The 26,056-nt window shown below is 46.4% G+C and overlaps 1 protein-coding gene across 8 annotated transcripts in view; it reads left to right on the top strand.

Moving 5' to 3' along the window:
• MYO10 (myosin X) overlaps positions 1 to 14,755 on the top strand; it is a 238,328-nt gene extending 223,573 nt beyond the window's left edge. For all 8 annotated transcript variants that reach the window (XM_085001729.1, XM_085001727.1, XM_005672397.4 and 5 more), the window contains 9 exons: positions 671 to 828; positions 3,501 to 3,624; positions 4,592 to 4,889; positions 5,902 to 6,109; positions 7,173 to 7,309; positions 8,139 to 8,259; positions 9,195 to 9,647; positions 11,470 to 11,661; positions 13,269 to 14,755. In XM_085001729.1, the coding sequence (XP_084857855.1) occupies positions 671 to 828; positions 3,501 to 3,624; positions 4,592 to 4,889; positions 5,902 to 6,109; positions 7,173 to 7,309; positions 8,139 to 8,259; positions 9,195 to 9,647; positions 11,470 to 11,661; positions 13,269 to 13,370 (1,793 nt within the window). In that variant the 3' untranslated portion in view covers positions 13,371 to 14,755. The remainder of the gene's footprint in view (positions 1 to 670; positions 829 to 3,500; positions 3,625 to 4,591; positions 4,890 to 5,901; positions 6,110 to 7,172; positions 7,310 to 8,138; positions 8,260 to 9,194; positions 9,648 to 11,469; positions 11,662 to 13,268) is intronic.
• The last annotated feature ends 11,301 nt before the right edge of the window (positions 14,756 to 26,056 follow it).

The raw sequence follows: 26,056 nt of genomic DNA, 5'->3' as shown, positions 1-26,056 counted from the left end.
TAAAAACGGTAAATCCTGACTGTCAGTGAATATAATCTCGTAGAAAAAAAAAGTGGGTCACGTCAGCTTTCTTTTTTTTTTCCTTTTGTCATTATGTTTCTAGATTGTTTTGATATTTTTTGCTGCCGGTTGTGATTTTATGCTTTTTTAAATATAGTTACTCCATTCAAAAAAAAAAAAAAAAAAAAAGGCACGTATTGTTTCATGGGATCACTCCATTCCACGTTCAGCTGGTTTCTGAACACGTGAATTGCTCACTGTGCATGAACAGTTTCTTTTGAAGGGAGAATCTTAGGGGATAAAAGAGGAGCAATAGGGAGGGAGAAAGATCAGAGGGAAGAGTTTTCACTCTGCTTCCAGAGCCTTGAGCAGGACTTTAGCTTATGTCTGTTCCTTCTTTTAGAGCAGATGATACTGCTCTGTGTTTTATCCCAGGCTTAAAATTTTAATGTTTATCTTGCCCTTTCAACTGTGAACTACATGTGTCTTTGGGTACCCAGTACAGCACAAGGCATGTAGGGGAAGTCAGCAGGTCGCTATTGAATTGTGTAATAAAGGGGCTCAGGTGGCGATGACGGGCGCTAGATTCTGGGACTGCAGGACGGTGACGACACCCTGGTCCCCAAGGTTAACGCTGGCACGTGTGTGTGTGTGTGTGTTGCTCTCACAGGCTACTGGAACATCACTGTGTATGGTCGTAAGCACTGTTATCGGCTCTACACCAAGCTGCTCAACGAGGCCACCAGGTGGTCCAGCGCCATTCAAAACGTGACCGACACCAAGGCCCCTATCGACACCCCCACCCAGCAGCTGATTCAAGATATCAAGGTGAGAGGGGGAGCCCTGGCATGGTTCACGGTAGCCCACAGATTCTCACCCTTGGCACAGCAGGGCATCAGCGTAGTTGAATACATTTTCATTCTATAATCAAAGGTAATTCTGGGTTAATTTTGTGTTTGTGTATCCTGGCTTTTGAAAATCTAAATGCCAGGCCACGGGTGAAATGTTAAGATAAAAACATCTTGTCTCTGGCGAGGGCCTCTGGGGCAAACCCAGGTATTGGGCTGTGTAAGTAGAGGGACAGCGCTCTATAGTTTGGGGTGTAGGGCTCCCTGATCACAGGGACATGGTGTGTCACAGGTTCCTCTTAAGCCCAGGTTGGAGACCGTCTAGGAGTAACACAGTAATTCTGCTTTTACCGTATGCTTCTGAGACCACACACATGGATTCACTAAGAGCCCAGATGGGTCTAGAAAACTTGGGAGGCTTATCAGATGCCTCTGAACTGAAAGAAGTTCCCAGCTCTCTGGACCAACACTGATCTTGTTAAATGATAATGGTCTGATTATAAAGACTGTTTGCTCTGAGTGTCCGTTGAATGAATGAATGAGCAAACAAGTGATTCGGTGGCAGCCGTAAACAAGGATCACCACACACATTTCCCAGGAGTGGAAACAGGCGTGGAATATTCCGGCTGCATTGTTCACCTAGCTGGCCAGCCCCTGGTGCAGGCCCAGGTCAAAGAGATTATTTTTACGCTGTTCCTCCAGGTTATTCATGTAGGCAGGTTCCCTGTATAAAGGAAAACTGCTGGAGCAATAACAGAAAAGATGCCAGAATGATAGTGAGGCGAGTCTTTACTGATGAGCATCCAAAAAAAAAAAAAAAAAAAAAAAAAAATAGATCAGATCCAGGAGACAAACTGCACTTTTGTAAAGGTGGGAGAGGGTCTAACAGGTCCGTAGTATATTATTACCAAAGTCACATGTCAGCCTCTTGATTCCAAAGTGATATGTTTTCTGAGTATTTGGAGCCGAGTTCCTACAAGGTAGTCAGTTAACCTACAAACTGCAGAGTTGTCCAGGGAACCCAGGGCACTTGAAACTAATGGTGTCATTTCTATTTTTTTATTTTATTTTATTTTATTTATTTATTTTTTTAATTTTATTTTTTCTGTCTTTTTGCCATTTCTTGGGCCTCACCCATGGCATATGGAGGTTCCCAGGCTAGCGGTCCAATCGGAGCTGCAGCTGCCGGCCTACGCCAGAGCCACAGCAACACGGGATCCGAGCTGCGTCTGCGACCTACACCACAGCTCACAGCAATGCCAGATCCTTAACCCACTGAGCAAGGCCAGGGATCGAACCCGCAACCTCATGGTTCCTAGTCGGATTTGTTAACCACTGAGCCATTATGGGAACTCCTAATGGTGTCATTTCTAGTCTTAAAAAAAATTAATGTTCGAGGCTTTCTTGTGAGAGAGAAGAGGGAAAAAAACCCATTATCAACTGAACTTTCTCTTCAAAGCCATATCTTATCTGCCCTTATATGTACTAATTCACTGGAAATCAGAGGTTAAAAGAGTAAATAGACTTTTTAGAGATGAAGCAACTCTTCTAAGAAATGAGACTAACTGCCCTAATCAAGTCGATACCAATTTTTTTTCAAGTAACTAAAACATTTTTTTTTCCTGATTTTTCAACTGGGTGTTATTGAAAAAGTTTCATAGTAGAGGAGTTCCCATTGTGGCTCAGCAGGTTAAGGACCTGACATAGTGTCCATGAGGATGGAGGTTCAATCCCTGGCCTGGCTCAGTGGGTTAAGGATCCTGGTGTTGCCACAGGCTATGATGTGAGTTGCAGACAGATCACACGTTGCTGTGGTGTAGGCTGGTATTCACCCTCTAGCCTGGGAACTTCCATATGCCACAGGTGAGGCCATAAAAAAGAAAGAAAGAAAAAGTTTTGTAGTGGAAATGAAATTACCATGATAGAATGATTCATTTGCCTTTCCTCCAACTTTTCTGTTTGTTTCAATTTCTGAAAGTACCTTTGGCTTTTTCAGATCCCAGATTAATGTTTCAGGAACATAAATACATGATGAAATTCTCTGAAAGGAGCTCTTAAATGTCAGGAGTGAGAAAGGAGACTCAGGAAAGAACAGTCTCACTGATAACTTACTGATGCGTCATTTTCAGGTGGAAGACTCAAAAGACAAATGAGAGAACTAGCAAAATTATTTTTAAATGGATTAAAGATAACATACATTGGGGAAATAACAATTAAAAATTAATTTTTATGTATACATGTATGTGTAACTTGGTCCCCATGCTGTACAGTGGAAAAAAAATTTCAAAAAAGAAAAGATAACATGATTTGGCCAAATAACTTATGCCTAAATAATTAGTAAGGGAAGTTTAATTTTTTAAGTATATATCATCTCCAGAGGGAAGATCTTTAAATAACCTGGGAAAATATATGCAAATGAAAGAAAGAATGAGCGAGGTGAGAAAAACATGTGTGATTTGCCTTTAGCCGTATCTGTGGGTACCTGGTGCATGAGGTGTTTCCTGGTGGATTCCCACCACCTCAGGCTGGAGGTGCTTTGTGGCTTGTGAAACGCACTGGCGCACAGGAGAATACAAGGGGCTTTGTTCTTTTGGGTACCTGCTTCTTACAACGAACCCGCGGGCCTTCTCTAACGGCTCCATTATCCTCCAGGAGAACTGCCTGAACTCCGACGTGGTGGAGCAGATTTACAAGCGGAACCCCATCCTGCGCCACACCCACCACCCCCTGCACTCCCCGCTCCTGCCGCTGCCCTACGGGGACATCAACCTTAACTGTGAGTCGACCGGGACGCTGGCGCGGGTGCCCTGTTAACTCTTTAGCTCTGCTGTATTAGCGTTGGTTGGTTGTAGCGATGCCAGGATTGTTGTGTAAAGGATAGACTAGGATTAACATACGCACACTACTACATACCAAATAGATGCCAGCCTGGACCTGCTGCAGAGCACAGGGAACTCTACTCAGTATTTTGTAATAACCTGTAAGGGAAAAAACATCTGGAAAAGAGTGTATTACTTACACGTTCTATTCTATATTATATAATTGTTATATAATATTAAATATATATACATATTACTATATAAAATATATATACTGTTTGATATATATTTCAGGAATATATTGTATATTAAAGAATATATATACATTACTGAATCACTGTGTACTACACCTGAAACTAAACAATATTACAAATCAGGTATACTTCACTTCCAAAAAAAATGCCAGCGAGAGTTCCCATCACGGCTCAGTGGAGATGAATCTGAATACTATCCATGAGGTCACAGGTTTGATCCCTGACCTCGCTCAGTGGGTCAAGGATCCGGCATTGTCATGAGCTGTAGTGTAGGCTGGCGGCTGCAGCTCTGATTGGACCCCTAGCCTGGGAACCTCCATATGCTGCGCGGGTATGGCCCTGAAAAGACAGAATAAATAAATAAAATTTAATTTAAAAATTTAAAAAATTTTTTAAAATGCCAGCACTCCCCATGAGCTCGAAGTAGCCCTAATACATTAGAGAACCAGATCCAAAACAGTTGTCTTTTATTCCAAATGTGGAACCCGTTTTGCAACAGACCTGCTTTCAAGTAAGCGTTTTGCCTGGTAAAATAGTTCCCTTACTTGCCCACCTCTGTTTAGAACTGCATGCTGAAATGGTCTGGTCCTCATTCCTTCCTCTTGTCAGCTGCTCACAGGTTCCTTCTCTGAACTCTTTGTGTGACTCGTGTCTGTCTTGCTTTTCCTAGTGCTCAAAGACAAAGGCTACACAACACTTCAGGATGAAGCCATCAAGATATTCAACTCCCTGCAGCAGCTGGAGTCCATGTCTGACCCCGTTCCCATCATCCAGGGCATCCTGCAGACGGGGCACGACCTCCGGCCATTGCGGGACGAGCTGTACTGCCAGCTCATTAAACAGACCAACAAGGTGCCCCACCCAGGCAGTGTGGGCAACCTATGCAGCTGGCAGATTCTCACCTGCCTGAGCTGCACCTTCCTACCCAGCCGGAGTATCCTCAAGTACCTCAAGTTCCACCTGAGAAGGTGCGAGGGTCGGGGGAGAATGCAGCTCATGTAGGGGTGGGTGGGTGGAGGGAGCAGCAGGCACCTGGTGTGGCCCGGGTCACCTGGGCAGCTAGCTAGTGGGAAGAGGGGTGGCAGACATCCTCTCTAAGCCACACAGGCCCGTTCCAGGAACCAGATCACTTCACATGTAGTGTCCCTATGTGTAGGACATTGGAACCATTGAATTACTACTCTATAAACTGGGTGGGCGGGGGGCTTATTTGTTCCATATCAAACCGATGATTCAGATAGAAACATCTGGGGAGTTCCCGTCATGGCTCAGTGGTTAACGAATCCGATTAGGAACCATGAGGTTGCAGGTACGATCCCTGGCCTCGCTCAGTGGATTAAGGATTCAGCGTTGCTGTGAGCTGGGGTATAAGTTGCAGACGCAGCTCGGATCCCACGTTGCTGTGGCTGTGGTGTAGGCCGGCAGCTACAGCTCCGATTAGACCCCTAGCCTGGGAACCTCCATATGCCACAGGTGTGGCCCTAGAAAAAGCAAAAAAAAAAAAAACCAGAAGACCACAGATAGAAACATCTGATTCAGATTCTGATTAACTATAGGAAAATAATTTTTCTCTGACACTATGAGGCTCGTGGCTCTTGTAGCTGGAAGCATGAGTTGCTCCCAGACTTGAGCTCCCTTGGTCTTTGGGATGGTTTTTCTTAATTTTTTTTCTGGTTTTTTCTTCCTTCGTTTCTTCCTACTTTCCTTCCTTCCGTGCTTGCTTGCTTCCTTCCTTCCCTCCCTCCTGCCTTTTCTTTCTTCCTTTCTCTTTCTTTCCTTCTTTCTCTCTCTCCTTCCCTCCCTCCCTTTCTTGAAACTAAGCCCACACAGGACGAGCTCCGGAAGTGGCGGGCGTTGGCTCCGCCCACCCTGGAGCCCGCTCACCCCATTGGTCTGCGGCGCGTGGAAGCCGCCCAGCTCCCTGGAGCCCGCTGTCCTGTCCACAGTCTGGCAACTTAACGGCGCGTGTCTGTCTCCTAGGATACGGGAACAGTTTCCAGGAACCGAGATGGAAAAATACGCCCTCTTCATTTACGAATCTCTGAAGAAAACAAAATGCAGGGAGTTTGTGCCTTCCCGGGATGAAATAGAAGCCCTGATCCATAGGCAGGAGATGACGTCCACGGTGCATTGCCACGGCGGCGGCTCCTGCAAGATCACCATCAACTCCCACACCACAGCTGGGGAGGTGAGGGAGACGCCGCCCTGCCTTTCTGCTTGAGGCCCAGCTGCCCACGTGCTTGCTTACGTCAGGAAAATTGTGTGGTTAGGTCAAGCCCTGTGCAGAGTTGTGGTTTGCACAATGCAGCTGCTCAGTAAACAAAACATAATCCTGCTCATCCGAGAAACAGTTGAGGCGCTGCCTCAGATATGGCTGCTCTGACAAGGGTTTATCTATCACTTCTGCAGTAAAGTGTCTGCCACCCAAAGATCTATCTAGAACATTGGGTCAGGTGAACACATTTCCTTTTTTTTTTTTTTTTTTTTTTTGGCTTTTTAGGGCCGTACTCGTGGCATATGGAGGTTCCCAGGCTAGGGGTCGAATCGGAGCTACATACATACACCACAGCTCACTGCAATGCCAGATTCTCAACCCACTGAGGGAGGCCAGGGATCAAAACTGAAACCTCATGGTTCCCAGTCGGATTTGTTTCCACTGTGCCATGACGGGAATCCTTCCTTTCTTTTTTCAAATTAAATTAGTATTATAAAGCCAATTGGCTGAAAGGAATAGTTCAATAAAACCCAGAAAATCTGGTACAGAGAAATATCAGTGTAAATCATTATTCATGAATTTATCAGACAAAAGGGCTTCAGTTTTCTTGCACTGTTCCTACTAACATGGGTCTGCAAGAAACTGGCCCAGCGTCTACTCCAACCAGTGGGCAAAATACCTTACATTCTTTTTGACAAGGAAGAGATATAGCTGATTTCAAGAAAACCAGGGAAAACAGCCCTTTGGGGGTTTTTGGTTTGGTTGTTTTGGTTTGGTTTTTTTGGGTGCACCCATGGCATGCAGAAGTTCCCCGGCCAGGGATTGAACCTGTGCCACAGCAGTGACCATACCTGGTCTTGACCCTCTGCACCACCAGGAAACTCCTAAAATAGCACCTCCGAAATGCTGGGTAACCACACACGGCAGTGTTAGGAGGCTGCCTGGACCCTCACTTTTGCCTGCAGCTCCGTCTGGGCTCTGACAAGGCGCTTTGTGAAACCCCAGCTTCAGAGGCTGAAGACCTCATGTTTTCCAGGTTGTGGAGAAGCTGATCCGAGGCCTGGCCATGGAGGACAGCAGAAACATGTTCGCGCTCTTTGAGTACAATGGACAGGTCGACAAAGCCATCGAAAGCCGTACCATCGTAGCGGATGTGTTGGCAAAGTTTGAAAAGTAAGTTCCTTCTACCAGAAATGTCAGCAGATCTGAGAAGAGAAATGTAGAGCAGGAGGGCTTGAACGTCTATTGAGTTTCGGCCTCAGCGTGCATCTCACCTTGTGTTGAAGCATATTTAATTCACACGTGACCTCTGTTAGCCTGTTCCCCTTGGTTCCTAGATATATCAAGTCTCTTCCTCAAATATCGTTCACCCCATCATTGTTCCTCTGACCCATTCTCTCTCTCCGTCCCCTGGTGTACTCTTTATCTTGGAATTTTCTGATTCTTAGATTTTACTTTTCATTGGCTTTGAAGCCAGGCAAGTAGGTAGAAGCCAATTTATTAATTCTTCAAACCCCATTTTTTATCTACAACATTCAGACCCCCCAAGTAACACAAAAGATACTCCCTGGTGTAAACACAGCCTCCCTGATGTTCTTGTCCATTTTTCTTAATATTTTTTTATAGCTTGAGAGTTGTTAGAGGGAATGAAGAAAGAGGCTTTATTTCCTTTTTTCCTCTGGATTCAGCATAATGCTTAGCTGGGGCTAACCAGACTGGGACATTCAGAAATACTTGTTAGCTCAGGTTAACTGAAGGCTGCCTGTTTGCTGTCTTCAAGTGAAACCAGGACAAAAGCTTTTTTTTGGCCTCTGGGTAAACAAAATCAGCGGGGAGCTCCAAGGAGCGTCAATCCGGCTATGTTTTCTCTCCCTCCGTCCCCATCTCCTCCCTCTCTGTCTGAGCACAGGGTGTCTGAATTGTTACAGAGAATACACCTGTGGGCCACCCCTGGCCCGTTTCTTGCTTTGCTTTCTGAGTCTCTCTCAACTTCTGTCTGTAGGCTGGCTGCCACATCAGACGTGGGTGACCAGCCCTGGAAGTTCTACTTTAAACTCTACTGCTTCCTGGACACAGACAACGTGCCGAAAGACAGCGTGGAATTTGCATTTATGTTCGAACAGGTAAATGGAGCTCTCTGGTTCCTTTGCAGGCGAGCGAGGGTGAAACCCATCCATAGACCACGCGCCATCCTCCCTGTGCGGACATGAGCTGCCTGTCCTTAGAAATCACACGAGGCGCAGAGTTGTATTTGTTCTAGTGAGGGGAACAGTGAAGGTCTAGTGTTTTTTGCAGGTTTAAGGTTTATACATGGTACAGCTTTGTGGTCTCTAATTCCTGCACTTTATATGGGATCTCCAGGAATTTCTTTACCTACTCGTTGCAAGCATGTACCCTAAAAAAACAGCCTCTCTTCCATCCCTTCACCACACCCCCAGCCTTTGGTAACCATTATTTAATTCTTGTTTTCTCCAGTTCAGTTTTTCGCTTTGTTTGGTTTTTTAGATTCCCCATGTAAGGGATATTATACAATATTCGTAATGACAGATTTCCTTTTTTTCTCAAGGCCGAGTAGTAGTCCATTGTGTGTGTATGTATGCTTTTATCCTTTCATCTGTTAATAGACACTTAGCTGGTTTCCATATCTTGGCTGTTATGAACTACAGTAAACATGGAAGTGCAGCATCTCTTTAATAAAAAAAATTTTTTTAATTTTTAAAAAGGGCAAGACATCACACGTGGCAGTGGACTTCCCAGCATGGACAGGGTCAGCTGCTCTTTCATTCAGTTGTAGAATGAAATTCTACACTTATTATTTGAACTCCTATACCAGGAACTGTTCTAGTTGAGGGGAGAGACAGTAAGAAATAAAGTACATGTGTTCAGTGGTATCCGTGCCAGGGAGGGATTTAAAACAGCAAAGGTTGGGGGGGGGGGTCAGGGTACAATTTCTAGGGAAGGTGGCATTTGAGAAGGTGGCTTAGGCACAAGTGGCCAAGGGAGCAAGCTGGCCAAGCATCCCTCCGCGCCCCTAAAGCTCTCGCCCACCTGCTTGCAGGCCCACGAAGCCGTCATCCGCGGCCATTACCCAGCCCCCGAGGAGAACCTGCAGGTGCTGGCTGCCTTGCGGCTACAGTACCTGCAGGGGGATTACACACTGCACGCCACCGTCCCGCCTCTCGAGGAGGTCTACTCGCTGCAGAGGCTCAAGGCCCGCATTAGCCAGTCCACTAAGAGCTTCACACCCAGCGAGAGGCTGGAGAAGAGGCGCACAAGCTTCTTGGAGGGGACGCTGCGGCGGAGCTTCCGGACAGGGGCCGCCGTGCGCCAGAAGGTGGAGGAGGAGCAAATGCTGGACATGTGGGTCAAGGAGGAGGTGTCCTCGGCACGAGCCAGCATCATGGACAAGTGGAAGAAGTTTCAGGGGATGAGCCAGGAACAGGCCATGGCCAAGTACATGGCCTTGATCAAGGAGTGGCCTGGGTACGGGTCGACGCTCTTTGATGTGGAGGTAAGAGCTGGCTGCTGCTTCCTGGCCCAGGTTGCACCTGAGTCAGTGTGACCGTGGTCAAGTTCATAGGGAGGGCAGACCAGGCCCAACATTGGACTGTCTTACCCTCTTCTATTAGAGCCCCTGACATTTTACCCTTAACACCCCCACCACCTACCCAAGGTGTATGTCCTCCTTTATAGTAAATACTTTCTTAATATTGGAAGCGACCAGAAAATTTAAATGTCACTCTTTTTTTTTTTTGGCTGCAATGTGCAGCAGCTTGATGTTGGATCTCAGGTCCCAGACCAGGGATTGAACCTGGGCTGCAGCAGAGAAAGTGCTGCATCCTAACTGCTAGACCACCAGGGAGCTGACAAGATGCCACTTATTCTTAAGTAACTTCCAACTCCATGTTATTCAAGCTATAGATCCAGTTAAAAAGTGCTGGTAAAAATCTACATTAATTTTTTAAAGTTTTTTGGGACTTTGTACATAAAATTAGAAATTTGGGATAGACTTGGATTTTTATTTTTTCCCATGACTGTTGGTAGGGAGGAATTTCTGTTACACAGTTGGAATTTGGCTAAAATTCACGTCAACCTAGTACGGATTCATATCCTTTTTTTAAAACGTAAACCATTTATTGAAAGAAAACCTTATTACTGATCTAGATCAAGGCTTGGCAAACTGCCCAGTGGCCAGATCCTGCCTGCCTTCTTTTTGTAAATAAAGTTTTATTGGAACACAGCAATGCTCATTCCTTTATGTATTTTTCTCAGGCAGCTTTCACGCTAAAATGGCAGGGTTAAATAGCTGTGACAGAGACCACAAAACCTAAAATATTTACCCTTAAACCACTAAGTTGGCCACAACCCCTGTCTGTTTTCCTTGTGATCATAGTCAATCAGCATGTTATTTCATGACTTTTAAATGAGGCGCTATAAAAATGTAATTCTTGAGCATCTGTTCCAGGATCCTTTCATGACTTTTCATTGGATGCTGTCTTTCTGTGGGTTGATTCAGTTACATTTGTTTTTAAGTACAAGTCCTGGCTCTTATTTTCCACTGCTGATTGTGCAAGAAAGTCTGTTGTTAAACAAGTTAGATCAGTCACTGTGCACACAACTGGTCATTGCTGCTCCTTGTCCTGTGTTGTTTAATAAGAGAAGCCAAAACTGCCCAGCACAAATTTGGGGAATTTCCCTATGGGATCCTAGATTGTTTTATTTGAAAAATTATCATCTTGGAGTTCCCAGTGTGGCTCAGCAGGTTAAGGACATGACATGGTGTCCATGAGGATTCGGGTTTGATTCCCTGGCCTCACTCAGTGGTTAAGTTGCGGCGTAGGTTGCAGATGCTGGCATTGCTATGGCTGTGGTGTAGGCTGGCAGCTGCAGCTCCGATTCGACCCTGAGAACTTCCGTATGCCGCAGGTGAGGCCGTAAAAAGAAAAAGAAAATAGGAATGGAGGCAGAACTAGAGATAGAAGAGGGTAGCCCTGGCTCAGGCTGCTTGATTTGCTGGGGGGCTCCTTGTCAATTTCCGCAGCTACTGCCAACTCCACGCTACTGATTCAGGTGGCTGTTACAACATCAGGTAATGATGTTGAGATGTGGGGCATGCAGGCCAGATGTTGGATTTACCAGTGAGGGTTCCCCAAATGCACGGGATCAGCCAGTCAGAAATCACTCAGGACAGCTGTATTTCACTTCCCCCCCAGGCACGAAGACACGTTGAATGTGTTTAATAGTCCGTGCAGTGTCCTTGACTTAGAGCCTCTCTTGTTTCTGTTTCTAACGTTGATGACCTAACAACCCTTGCACTGACTCTCGCCCACCAGTGCAAGGAAGGCGGCTTTCCCCAGGACCTCTGGCTGGGCGTCAGCGCGGACGCTGTCTCCGTCTACAAGCGTGGGGAGGGGAGGCCGTTGGAAGTCTTCCAATACGAGCACATCCTCTCCTTTGGGGCCCCCCTCGCCAACACATACAAGATTGTCGTCGATGAGAGGGAGCTGCTCTTTGAAACCAGTGAGGTAAGAGGCGAATCTTTCATCTGTGGCCTTGGCAAAATAAAAAAGCAACACCCCGTTTCCTAAAATTTGACAAATTTTATTTGGATATTTTGCTTTAAGACATAGGAAGGTACAGTCTGGTGGTCCCTCCCCAGCTGCAGGCTTCTCACGGGCCAAAAATCGGACAGCCCCAAATTTCTTCGGTATCATTTGGCAGAATTACTAGATGATGTGACAGTGGATGGCATCTGGGGGAACTTGGATCCGGCCATGTCCACAGAGCAGGAGGGAGCAAGGGGCAGACCATTCTGGACAGAGCTGATTCTAGCCAGCAAAAAAAAAAAAAAAAAAAAATTGCAAAAAAGACCTATCTCTTTGGGAGCTGCTCTTGTGGCTCAGCAGGTTAAGAACCTGACTAGTATCCATGAGGATGCAGGTTTGATCCCTGGCCTCCCTCAATGGGTTAAAGGATCCAGAATTGCTGTGCGCTGTGATGTAGGTCACAGATGAGGCTTGGATCCTGTGTTGCTGTGGTATAGACTGGCAGCTGCAGCTCCAATTCAACCTCTCGCCTGGGAACTTTATATGCCACAGGTGTGGCCATAAAAAGAAAAACAAACAAAACACCCCTCTATGTATGTATGCCATCCTGTTCCAGAGCTTAAAATATGGCGGTAATAGTGATGATAATACAAGAAGCCCACTGGGGTCTCTGCACAGGGAGCTGCTAACACCTCAAGATTGGAAATGGGCACGAATCACATGCTGCCCATTCGGCTGTTGGTTTAAGTGATGGGGAGGATATGCTGGGAGACGGTGATTGGACAAGGATGTGGTGCAGGAGGTGTCATGGAGCTGAAACAAGATGGGGGCCTCCCACTGGAGGGTCTCCGGAGCAGGCTGCAGGGTTTGGTCCATTGCATAGACAATAGGGAACTGCCATAGGATCTTTGGGCATGATATGTAACAATAACAGTGCTTTTACAGAGATGTGGGATGAGATTGGAGTCCAAGAGAGAACAGGGAAAAATGGAAGTCAGTAGGGGTATCTTCACAAGGATGCAGGCCATCAGGAGGGACAGGCCAGAAGGGGTGACAGTGAACGCATCATCTGAAATAACTACTGCAAGCTTGGAGCTGGCAGGAAGCAGAACGGCAAATAGCTCTGCCAGGCCCTCAAGTCTCATTTCTGTGTCCAGAGTCACCGTGAGGAGTTGACCAATCTTTAAAAGCTGTGATTGTGGGCGCTGTCGTTTCCCCTTTTAAGTGGGGACAGTGACCCCCGCCATAATCACGGCAGCACACTTGTGTCATCCCGTGGGGGCTTTATTTTACCTGCAAAATGTGACAATTATGCCGGGCAACCACCAGGTGGCGCGCGTTGTATTGGGAAAGACAGCGAGTGCCCTTCTTCCGGCGTAGGAATAGGGAAAAGCGGATCAACTTTGGGCCGCATACGCAGCCTGCGCTGTGGAGTCCGTGGATTCTCACAGCAGGCCCCTGGCTTTTGCTGGAAGGATGGCCCCCGTTTGCCCTTGCTGGGCAGAGACTGCCGTGCCTGGTCATTATCCCGGGCCCCCTGACCCCATGGAGGCTGATGACCCTGTACCAATTCTGCTCCCCGGCAGGTGGTGGACGTAGCCAAGCTGATGAAAGCCTACATCAGCATGATCGTGAAGAAGCGCTACAGCACCTCGCGCTCCGTGAGCAGTCAGGGCAGCTCCAGGTGAAGGTGGCTGGGAGTCCCCGTGAATGCGGCATCTGCACGCACCACCCGCTGCAGCCCCAACCGGCTCCCGTGCCTGGAGCCCGAAGCAGGGCCGCCCGGGCTTTCTGGAAGACCCTCATCGGAGGAGGGTGTCTCGGGGGACCTTACGCCCCGTCCACTCCAGTGATCGCGTATCCAGCTGTCAAGCTTAACCCAGTTTCCAAAGCTTTACTTCACTTAGATGACACATGCCTTAACAAGAGAGGAAATGATACCCACGCTGCCACCAAAGCAGCCAGAAGTGCCTTAACTTGTGGAACCTACATGAATCCACCTTAACTGTGCTACTGAAGGGACATGCTGGGCCCCCCCCTTTCAGGAGAGACTTCCTAAGGTTGGAAGGGAGTGGGGGGGGCGGCTGATCCATCAATTCTGCACTAACCTCCCAGCCTGATTTCCCCTTGGAGGGAAGGTGAGGGAGTTGGGAGGGGAACGGAGGGAGAGTGAAGGGACAGTCTGTTTTAGTTGGAGCGCTGCTGGCAGCCTTCCTCGCTGACGTGAATTAACTTTTTCTCTTTGTTTCATCTTTGAAGTCTGTGTGCTTGCCCAAGCATGCATGTGTTCATAAACAAACCCATCACTTTCATCATTGTTCCAGGAGCACTAAGAGCAGAGGGAAAGACGGTGTGCAATGGTCTGTATATTTTAATAGTTCAGAGTTACAGGCGTCCATGCTTCCTTTCCAAGGAGGTTTTACTAACAGACCGGAATCCTGGATTTTCCTGTCTTTGCTGTATTGCAAAAGCCACATTTTGACTCCAGTTTTGTCTTACATGTAGCAGCGTCTGCAATCTGTGTCTGCTGTATTATAAACGGATATGCAGCCTACAAATAACTGTATTTATAAACCACTCTTCAACAGCTGGCTCCAGTGCTGTTTTTAGAACTCTATGAAGTCATGTTGGAGTCTTTAGTTTCTAAGAGATTTAAGTTTTAAAAAAAAAAAAGTGTTTCTTTGAAGGTTAGCTTGTATCACTCCGGGTAGGTGGCGACATAACCAGGTTTGAAGATGAGAGAAAGAGGCTACCTGCCCTGAAAGCGTAATACACATGAGCAAATCATTAAAGGACCCTGACATTCAATGCTGAGGCTTTAATAAAAAACACATATTTTATCCGGAGTTTATAATAGTGGTCTGAATAAGGCCCCTGTAAATAAATCAGCCTTTAGGACCAGAAGGAGAATTATCTGGTCTTGGACTTCTATTTTTATATAGAAAGCTTGTAAAGACTTAGGCCAACTAAGTCTACCCACAAAGAAGGAAGAAATTTGCCTTATCCCTGTGGACAGCCATGCAGAAACATTGTTGGCTCAGAGAAAGTCTGCCAATAAAAAGATATTAGCTAACATGCAGTAGCTTGTCTTTATGGGGTGGCTCTCAGTACCATATGGGCTTGTTTTTGTTGGGGTTTTAATGTTCTGGGCTTCAAAGGGTCAAGGTCGTGTGGGTCCTGCACTTGATCACCAGGTCTTAGAAGCAAACATGCAGCCGTCTCAGCTGGTTTTTTTGGACACAGAGCATGAGTCCAAGAAAGCTGAGGAGGTAAACGACCAGGTTTGATGAAATCACAGACATGGGGGGACCTGAGATGTGGATGTCACACCATCTCCTGTTGCTAAGCCTCAGGATGCGTGATGACAGAGTCATGGTCCTGTAAACCTCCCCCCAGTGTGATCAGGGTACATGAGGAGCTTCTTTAGTGACCAGTCTACCCAGAGAACAAGCTGGGGACATGGTTCCCCCTGCACAGGCTCCTCAGGCAGATGTGGAACGGGAGTAGCACCCGTAGCGCCCCCCAGTGGCACCCGTCTCTTTACCGCTTGTCTCCTTGTGTCTGGGAATGGCCACCTCCCACTGCACAGCGCTTGGGAGGCGACCTGAAACCAGGTAGTGCCTCAGCATCAGTAACCAAGATGACAAGAGAGGAGGTGAGAGGTGAGCTAAGACTCGGATGTTTCATGGCTTTGTTTTCACTTGAGGCCCCAAGAGCAGTGGGCAGAAGTGGCTTTTCCATGGCTGAGCACTCAGGGTTCCCACTGTGGCTTCTCGGACCCCAACTATAAGAAAGTAGGCAGAGAAAGGCAGAGGGGCTTGGCTCAGGCCCTGCAACAGCACCACCACTAAAACCTGGCTATCAACACAAAAGCCTCTATGCGTCAGTAGCTTCGTTTTAACATTTTATTTAGAAAAAATTAGAGACTCAGAGGAAGTTGTAGTAGGACGTCCAGGGAGGCCAGTACCCTATCCATCTGGTTTCCCCAGTGGTAACATCTTGCACGACCACAGAAAATACCACAGCTAAGAAACTAATACTGAGCTTCCTCCATCCACGGAGTTTATTCTGATTTCACCAGATTTACATGCACTCATTTGTGTGTGAAATCAATAGGTCTGAAAGTGGTTGGTGGAGTAATTTTGAGTGTTATCTGCTTATTATAGCAAAAGGCATCAGTGTGAAACATGGCATTACTGCAGACTTATGTAGACAATCTTGTTTTTTCATTTCTTAATTTTTAATTCTGGAAGAGAGTACACCTAGGTGGAGTCTTGTGGGGGTGTTTTGTTTTTTTGTGGGGTTTGCCCCCCAGCACTCCGCACATACGACATCCGGGCAAGGGATTACATCCAAGCTGCCGGTGTGACCTGAGCCACAGCTGTGGCGACACCAGATCCTTTAATGCACTGTGCTGGGCCAGGTACGGAACCCATGTCCTGGCACCACAGAGACGCCACTACCAATCCCATTATACCGCAGCAGAAACTGAGTTTTGTTTTTTTAAGTTTTATTGAAATATCATGGATTTACAGTGTGGTATTAATTTCTGTCTGCTCCACTCAGTCACATACACATAGCCATTCCTTTTCAGATTCTTTTCCCATATTAGTTATCACAAACTATTGGATAGATTTTCCAGTGCAAACAGTGGGAATAAAGTTACTTTTTCTCCCAGACTTGATCGCCCAGTTTACCCAGTTTCCTTCTTCAGAAACACTGCTTTTACCATTTTCTTGACTAGCCTTCCAGAAATAGTTCAAGTGTATGTATGCTCACATATATATCCATACCCCCTTCTCTTTTAAAAAAATATAGAAAAGGATAAATTCTTCTGCAACTTGTTATTCTCCCAGAATGTTTAGATGTTTCCACACAGTAGGCATAAGGGTGCCTTGTTCTTGTTTAGTGTCTTAAGACAGCGTTGGGGAGGGGGGAGGACACTTCATTTCTCTCTAGAAATCGTTACAGAATCTAAGAAGGCACACTCCCCCTGCCCCCCAGGGCAATGCCTTTGGGTCTTAAGGGATAAAGTTAATTGAAGGATGTTAAATAGGTAGAAGCAGACCCTGATTTTCACTTGGCAAGATTTCTGAGTGTCACGGAGGATGATGCCTGGTGGGCTGGAGAGATGGAGGCAGGAGCGGATACACTGTCCCGTTGTCCAAGAAGGCACACTTTTATTTACAAGGTTTTTTCCTAAGCACCTTGAGGTCCCATGTATGCCATGGTGAAATTCTCTTAATATCCATCTCATCCTTTGGAATCTCTGGTATGTTTTAGAAACACTTGTGTGTCTCCTGGGTATAAAAATCATGCTTTAAAAACATGAAAATCCTCACTCACCAAAAGTTTATTATTTAATAGGGAACAAAACAAGTATACATAAAACTAATTTTTTTTTTTTTTTTAAGGACTGCACCTGTGGCATATGGAAGTTCCCAGGCTAGGGGTCAAATTGGAGCTGCAGCTGCCAGCCTACACCACAGCTACAGCAACGCCAGATCCTTAACCCACTGAGGGAGGCCAGGGATCGAACCCACATCCTCATGGATACTACTTGGGTTCTTAACCTGCTGAGTCACAATGGAAACACCTACATAAAACTAAATTTAACCAGCACCTCTTTGTGCCTGTTTCATAAGTGATCAGAGAAGTATCCTAATATGTTGGAAAATATTGGACCTGGACTCTAGATTTGGCATTGCCATTTTCGAAGTATATAATTTTGAGGCCAAATCTGGCCTTCACCTATTTTGTTAATAAAATGTTGGAGTTCCTGCTGTGGCAAGGGGGTTAAGGATCTAGGTTGCCACAGCTGTGGCACAGACAGATTCGATCCCTGGCCTGGGATCTTCCATATGCCATGGGTCCAGCCAAAAAAAGTCTCTATTTGTTGATGGGTGCAGTGTCTGCAGGTGTGATTGCCCTACAACAGAGCTGATCAGTTGCAACAGGGCCACCCACAAAGCTGAAAGCGTTTACTCTCTTATTCTGGAGAGAATCTGTGGAGCCCTGTTTTAGGTAATTATGGAAGTATAGGAGTTCCCGCTGTGATGATGTGAGTTAAGGATCTGACTGCAGCAGGTCACTGCAGAGGCATGTGTTCAATCCCAGCCAGCGCAGTGGGGTAAGGATGGTGTTGGTCACAGCTGCAGCTCAGATTCAGCTCCTGGACCAGGAACTTCCATATGCCTGTTGTGTGGCCATAAAGGAAAAAAGTACGCTGTCTCCTTCAGAGCCAATTGTTGACTATAGTTAGAATTTGGGGGTGGGGGTGGGGGGGTTGGCACACCTGCAGCATGTGGAAGTTCCCAGGCCAGGGATGGAACCTGAGCCACAGCAGTGATAACGCCAAGTCCTTGGCCACTAAGCCACCAAGAAACTCCTATGGTTAGGATTTTGATTCTGCGTGTTAGGTAGGGAATAGAGTTCTGGTTTTGATTGAGATCATGCTTTGTGCTCCTGTCCACTGTTTGCAGTAACCTCCTGATCTCTGTCCTTGCCTTTGTCATCAGCACAGATTGGCTTAGCATTGCCTCCCCTTGCTACTTGTCCCCAGATTTTGGCTAGAGCTTCTCCAGGACAGAAACTGTCTTCCCTCCACCTGCCCCAAGAAATCCAGCACGGTGCCCACTGGGAGCATCACAGGGGCTAAGCTTAGCCAGATGTAGTGAACAGGTCCCAGCCCCCACTCTCAAGAAGTTATGGGGACCGGACACCAGCAAGTGAAAATGCTAAGTGACCACACAAAGTGACACGGTGAGTTTTGGGAGGTAGTGTTCCAGGTGCCCAAAGCAGGTAGGTCCATGTGACTGGGACAGGGGACAGGAGAACCAGAGTGATGAGCTGGTACTCACCTTGAGGTTGTCTTATGCTGTGGCAGCGGGGAAAGAATTCCTGGGGGGAGGGCCCCTAAAGGAGCATGAGCACAAGGGTGGAGGTGGCACGGAACAAGGTGTCAGGGCAAAGGTGAAGATGCCCCAGTCCCTGATGGCATCTCCACTGATCTCCATGCTTCCTACTTTGCTGCCCCCACTCCCATCACCCTGCCCCGTAGATGCTATTCTCCACAGACCAGACTCCCAGAGGATCTTTATCAAACAAATCCAAATCTCTCTCTCTTCTACCTAAAACTCTACAACCTTCTAAAATACAAGTCCCTGCTACACACCCTGTGTTTTCTGCCCCCGCCTGCCTCTAACCTTGTCCTGTATACGCTCTGCCTCACCTGCATTCCAGCCATGTTAGCTCTGACTCAGCACATATCTCAGTCCTGCTTTCGTTTCATCCCCCTTTGATCAGTCCCCCAACCTGGAGTATCCTGCTGCCCAGCAGTGGGAAGGTGACCTTGGCACTTCCCAGTGAAACCCAGTCTCCAGATGACAAGAGTTGGAATTCCCAGGTGTCCGGAGCTCTGGCGGCAGTGATATGCTGGCCCGTGTTCTCCACCGGCGTCTCCAAGGGAAAACAGTCCCACTCAGTAGTGTCTGCTGACATTCGTGGTGCCACTCTTCCCACCATGGCCGATTTCAAGGTCCAGTGACATGGCCGCATGCGGAGTTGAAATGAGATGCATGGTTGGCTCCCTAAAGCTGGTAATGCCTGGGTCCTGCATCCTGTGGAAAGGACACATCAATAAATAATTTCTTCAAGAAAAATTGGCATCTAATTCAGAGGAAAAAGGAGTAAAAAAGAAGGTGGCTTCGAAAGCCTAAAGCATCTTGAGAGATGGGGGAGATTACGTAGGAACTTTAAAGATATTTTCAAAGTATATAATCGGTGCCTATCTTTAGTTTTCCCAGGGCTTTTTATGGTTTCTTTCAAGTAATAACAGGATCAGAGTTGATTAGCAGTTTGAGACATAAACAGGGTCTACTGCTCCGGAGGCATCCAGACATTTGCTTGGTGGGAACCAGTTGCTAAAAGAGAGTTCTCACTCTTCCCTCCTGACAAGCCAGGAAAGAAAATGAATAATTCCTCTAACTCTGATCTCTTGGGGGACTTGTTCTCTATAAGGCTACTTGGTGACTTGACACTGAGGAAATTTAATAGGCGTCTTGATTAGAGATAAGATAACCCCAAGGATTAGCACTAACCGGAACATAATGTAATTGACTTCCATTTGCTAAGTATTTACTAAATTCTTGCTGTTTGGGTAAAAAAGCAAAACTTGGTCTCAGTGGGGTGTGCAAAGGAAATCTAAAAACAGTTTTAAGTTTCTCACTTAGACTTGCTTGGTTGGAAGTAAAATATAGAAATATACAAACAGGAAGTCGATCGTGACATAGCAAGAGTATACGGATCACTGCATGTGTGTTGAAGGTCCAGAAAGCAAGAATGCAAAGGAGGGTTTTCAAAGGTGTATAATGAGCCAAAAAATGCAGAGTCCGTGATGTGTAGTGTGAGCTCACGCTGGTGGAACAAACGAAGAAAATCCATGAAGCAAAATGTGGATTTCTAAGTAATTCCTTCTTAGACTTTCACTGTTTTTCCCTTGACCTTCTCTCTGATGTAATCAATGACATTAGTTACCATTTACTCAGCCCATATGATAGTTCAGGCTTGGTGCCACGTACAGCAGCACCATCATCCCATTGTGTCCCAGGAGGCATGATGTAGGTGCTGGCAAACCTATTTCATTTACTGGGACTTAGAAAGGAACTTATTTAACTAGCTGCAACAGCTTTGCTGTGTAACAAGCTACTCCAGCATCCAATGGCTAAGGCAACAATCCTTTCTTTGTTGATCTTGCCTTGGCTTCCTCCTAAGTCTGTGCCTCAGATGGGACAGTTGAGCTCTGTTCCATGGGGTCTCTCATCCCCCACTTAGCTAGCGCTGACTGATTCACATGGCACTTGGCAAGGTCTCAAGAAAGCTACTAGGGAGGGGCAAAACCTCTAGAGGCTTAGGTTTAGAACAAGCATATGGGTAGTTCCCTTGTGGCGCAACAGGTTAAGGACCTGGCATCACTGCTGTGGCGCAGGTTCAATCCCTGGTCTGAGAACTTCTATATGCCATGAGCGCCACCAAACAAACAAATAAACAAATTTCAACAGGCACGTGGTTAATTCTGCTACATTCCATTGGCTAAATTGGGACCCAGTGCCAGACCAGAGCCAAGAAATGGGGAAACAGACCCCAGAGTTTGATGGAAGTTGCTGCAGAGTCATTCAGCAAGAAGTTGGAGAGTTGTGGCCATTTTTGCAGTCTACCACACTGGGTGAAAAATCACAAAACCACAGTGGACAGAGAATTCAAATCTGGGTTCATCTGACTCTGACATCTTGCTCTTATCACAAAGTTATGTTACAATCCTAATACTTCCTCTATTTTTTCCTTATATGGCCACAACCATTCTGTGAGGCATCACCACCATCCCTCCACCTGCTTCCTCTAATTAGACATACACTTTTAGCCTCAACAGACACATATGCCCAGATGACTCCCTTTTCCAAGTGAATCCTTCCTTTTTCTGCTCAGATTCTTCTCTTGCCTGAAATGACCTTTCTCTCTGTTCATATTTTCTTCACCTACGACAACCTGGCTTAGATCTCAATTCCTCCACAAAGCTGTCTGTTACAGAGACTACCAACCAACCCCCAGCAATCTGCCCATTCTCTCCTTTTACCTTTAGTAATAGAATTCCCCTGTTTTAGCTTGCAGTGGGTGCTAAGCTACAGAATACATTCCCCAGCCTCCCTTGCTCCTGAGTGTGTGTGATGATTTTAAAACAACTTCTTGATCCCCATTCCATTAGAAGGTGGAGTCTCATTCCTGTGAATGAGGGCCAGCTGTGGCAACTCCGCTTCTCATGAGCAGGATATGGTAGAAGTGAGCCTGCCTGGCGTACAAGGCCAGGTCAGCAAAGGCGACCTGTCTCCACCAGCCCTTTCTCTTGGGACACACACCTTAGGTGCTCTAGACTGAAATGACATCGTCCCAACCTGGAACCGCCGTGCTAAAAAGACTGCAAGAAGGTTGCCATGAGCCCCAGGTGAGCCATCCCCTCCTGGTTATCCTCTCAACCTCAAATAGAAGGAATGAGAGTCTTCAGATTACCCCAGCCACTGGTTTGAAACCACGCTTGAGGCAAAATACGCTCCCTCCTTCTCAAGACCCATCAAAGTCTTATGTACTGAAGCCTCAGGTTCAGGCTTGAGGCCCCGGGACTTGGCATCTAAATCAAGCTCCAGTGTGAATGAGGCTCCTTGGATGTAGCCCTCAAAGTACAGCTCATTGATTACATTCTTGTTGACTGGAAAATCTGTTCACTGAAAGGACAAGTCTTCTGTGCTCCACATACAATGATGGGACTGGTATAAGATAAGAGTTATGGTCACTAATTCCCAAAAGGGGGAAGTGGCAGGCACCTAACAGTCACTAATCCACGGTATTTATGGGAAAGAAGGATGCCTCAGAGGATATACCTAAGAACCCACGGAGGATAACTCCCAGCTAGTGGACCTGAATCCTAATCCTGAAACTAGCAACATGGGGTCGGCTGGATTTCAGAAATGCATGAAGGTGAAATGTCCTTAACCTGCTGCTCCAGAAGACCAATCATGGTGACTTTAAACATACCCATAGGAGTTCCCGTCGTGGCGCAGTGGTTAACGAATCCGACTAGGAACCATGAGGTTGCGGGTTCGGTCCCTGCCCTTGCTCAGTGGGTTAACGATCCGGCGTTGCCGTGAGCTGTGGTGTAGGTTGCAGACGCGGCTCGGATCCCGCGTTGCTGTGGCTCTGGCGTAGGCCGGTGGCTACAGCTCCGATTCAACCCCTAGCCTGGGAACCTCCATATGCCGCGGGAGCGGCCCAAGAAATAGCAACAACAACAACAACAACAACAAAAAAGACAAAAGACAAAACAAAACAAAACAAAACATACCCATAAATTCTCTGGTAACTCTCCCATGAGAAGGTGGGGTCTAATTCTCCTCTCCCTCTAACAAATCAAATGGGACAGAAGGGGCACCATTCCGCTCCCAAAGCCCAAGTCATGAAAAGGGACGTCACAGCTTTTGCTTGTCACTCCTCTGGGAAGTGGGCTTTTGGAGCCTGACAACCGCTGTACTGGAGGGACCACTTGAAGAAACTTTAGGGAGAAATAGGAAAGAGAAAATACCTGAGAAATGAAATGTCAGCTAATCCTAGAAATGAAAAATATGTTGGAGATAGAAGGAGATGGATTTATAACCCAATTTATTATGCAGGTGAGAAAGCCAGGCTCATTACTTTCACTCTCATAGTTCTTCTTATATGATGCTTAGTGTAAAAAAAAAAAAAATCTAATTTCTAAAATAAAACACATCCCTTCCCAAAGAGAAAGTCCCATCTATTTGCTAGTAGGAAGCCTCTGCTTGAAATGTTTATTTTGTCTTTTAAGCCAATTGGCCTTCTGTTGCTTGCTAGAATCATGAATTTTTTTAAAAGTAAATTTCTGCTGCTATTCGACCAGACATGGTACCTAGAATCATCCACGTGAGATGGCAAATTGATACCTGCCATTAAGGACCCCTCTCCTTCCCCTGATTCTGCACCAATGACTATCATTCAGGCCTTGACTTAAATGTCACCTCCCTAGAAGGGCCTTTCTTCATCACCAAATATAAAATAACTAGCCTTTATTGCATCATTGTGTTTTTTATAAACATGCAGGGGAGTTCCCATTGTGACTCAATGGGTTAAGAACCTGACTAGTATCCATGAGGATGCAGGTTTGATTCCTGGCCTCGCTCTGTGGGTTAAGGATCGGTCATGCATTACTTGGTGTGGCTGCCCAACCTTCCTGCCTCCCTGCCTTATCCTTGCTGCCGTGAGCTGTGGTGCAGGTCTCAGACACTACTCAGACCCTGTGTTGCTGTGGCTGTGGTGTAGGCCAGTAGCTGCAGCTCTGATTTGACCCACTAACCCACAACAGGTCAAGGATCTGGTGTTGCTACAGTTGTGGCATAAGTCACAGCTGCAGTTTAGATTTGATATCTGGCCAGGGAACTTCCATATGTCATTAGGGACCCCCCCCCCCAAAAAAAAAGAAGTTGAGGACAGAAAATGTGAATATGCTGATTGTATTAACACTGTACTTTATTATACTTCATTTCCAGTCGTGAATAATAGCTGCCTATCTCTGTAAAATGTTCCTGGGCCCCTCAGAATGAATTGGGTACATGCCCCATAATCTATCCTCTGAGACCGTCATGAACATACCTTCAAATGTGGTAAAAAATCTACTGAGGCAGAAAACAATTTTATTTAATGTAGATTTGATATAGAGTTTATAGAAAGCATGTATTAGGGTAACTCTAGCTGCTTTAGCAAACACATTCCTACATTTTGGCCTGACACTATTAAAGGTGATTTCTTGGGAGTTCCTGTTGTGGCTCAGTGGTAGCAAACCCAACTAGTATCCAGGAGGACACAGGTTCAATCCCCGGGCTTGTTCAGGGGGTTAAAGGATCCAGGGTTGCTATGAGCTGTGGTGTAGGTCGCAGATGAGTCTCAGATCCCACATTGCTGTGGCTATGGTGTTGGCTGGCAGCTGCAGCTCCAATTTGATCCCTAGCCTGGAAACATCCATATGCCACAGGTGCAGTCCTAAAAAGACAAAAAAAAAAAGATGATTTCTTGCTTACATGACTGCGATATGGATGCAGTGTTGGGAAGGTGGTGGTTCTGCTCCTATGGCTACTCAGGGGCCCAGGCTGACAGAGGCTCTGCCTTCTTTCACATTTACCTTCCAAGGTCACCTTAGGCATAAGCAGATGGCAGAGTGGGGACAGTTGATTGGATAAAAACAAGTACCTTTTAACCTCCTCAGCCTAGAAGGGTTATCACATCTGCTTACAATCCTCTACCAAGATTCAGTCACTCATAGCATTACTTAAAAACAGTCACTCATAGCATTACTTAAAAGCGGGAAATGCAGTTCCAGGCTTTTCAGTAACAATTGTACTTTACATAAGGACAGAGCGATGCTGTGGTGGACAGCTGCCCCTCTGGGTGAGAACTATGCATGAAGACTTTCTCTTAAAGACAGAAAACTCTTTCCCCAGCCCCCAAAGAACACTCAGGGGAATTAGCACCAAATCGTATTAGTTACTGCATCCTAGGAGCAAAACAGATAAATAGCCACAGAAGACTACTCAACCTATACAATAAAAAGAAGTCAAGGATAAATGATCAGAAGCCTGAGAGGCCACTGCCCCCATAAAAAGTCACAATCACTCGCCCGGTTTCCAGACCCGAGCCAGTGTTTGGACCCAGGCCCGTTGATTGAAGAAAAGACTGTGTCCCCAAGCGCAGAATCCTACAACACCACACAAATGTATGTGGTCCTGGGTGTCCCAGGCCTTCACCAAAGGGACCTTCTTGGGCAACTGAACTCTGAAGATTACCCAAGAATTTTGGTGATTATTGAACAAAGTCTTTGTAGACATTACCGTCTAGAGACACTAATCAACTCCACGGCCCTCTGTTAAAGTGCAGGAGTCCTGGGGCTGGTATGTAAATGGAGACCTGGTCCAGATCCAACTTAACAGTGGGGCCACCGTCTCTGTGGCCCCAGCTAGTGGTCATTTCCCTAGACCCCAAATGCTTGGTAGTTGAACAACCAGCTACACACTGGTTCCTTGGCTTGGGTAAGACTACAATTGTGTAGAGGGCCAAGGAGAATGCTCTGAAATGAATCCCCTCCATGACAGAGATAGCAAATCAAAACTGACATGGCACCCCTGGGGGGAATGGCAGAAATTAGTGTCATCCCTAAAGAACTAGAGGATTCAGGGTGAGGCCCCCATTGTGTTGTCTTTGAATGCACAAGTTTGGACCCTGCAAAAACCAGACACATCCAGGGAACAACAGCAAAGTCAACCAAACATAGTCCCAATTGCAAATGCTATGCCAGACATGGTCTCATTGCCAGGTCCCAATAGCTTGGCCTTTGTGCAGGCTGTGTGTGACTGACTTGGAATCCTGTGTTTTGAACTAATTTTAAGTGCACTTAAATCAGTATGTACAACTGGGAGTTCCCATCGTGGCTCAGTGAAAATGAATCTGACTAGCATTCATGAGGATGCAGGTTTGATCCCTGGCCTTGCTCATTGGGTTAAAGGATCCAGCATTGCCATGAGCTGTGGTGTAGACCACAGATGTGGCTCAGATCTGGCATTGCTGTGGCTGTGGCATAGGCCAGCAGCTAGGCTGGCAGCTACAGCTCCGATTTGATCCCTAGCCTGGGAACCTCCATGTGTAGAGTGTGGCCCTAAAAAGACCAAAAAAAAAAAAAAAAAAAGGAATGTACAACTGTATGTATGAAGATACTCAAGATCTTTAGGAAAGGGTTTATTTTTTCTGAGCATTATATAATAATTTT

The sequence above is a fragment of the Sus scrofa genome, chromosome 16 (assembly GCF_054392235.1).
Source record: "Sus scrofa isolate SSC_HxYL_T2T_F1_AM1 chromosome 16, Sscrofa_HxYL_maternal_Yorkshire_Landrace_v2.0, whole genome shotgun sequence".
NCBI lineage: Eukaryota > Metazoa > Chordata > Mammalia > Artiodactyla > Suidae > Sus > Sus scrofa.
Note: the sequence above shows the minus strand (reverse complement) of the source record. Positions and strands in the feature narration are given on the sequence as shown.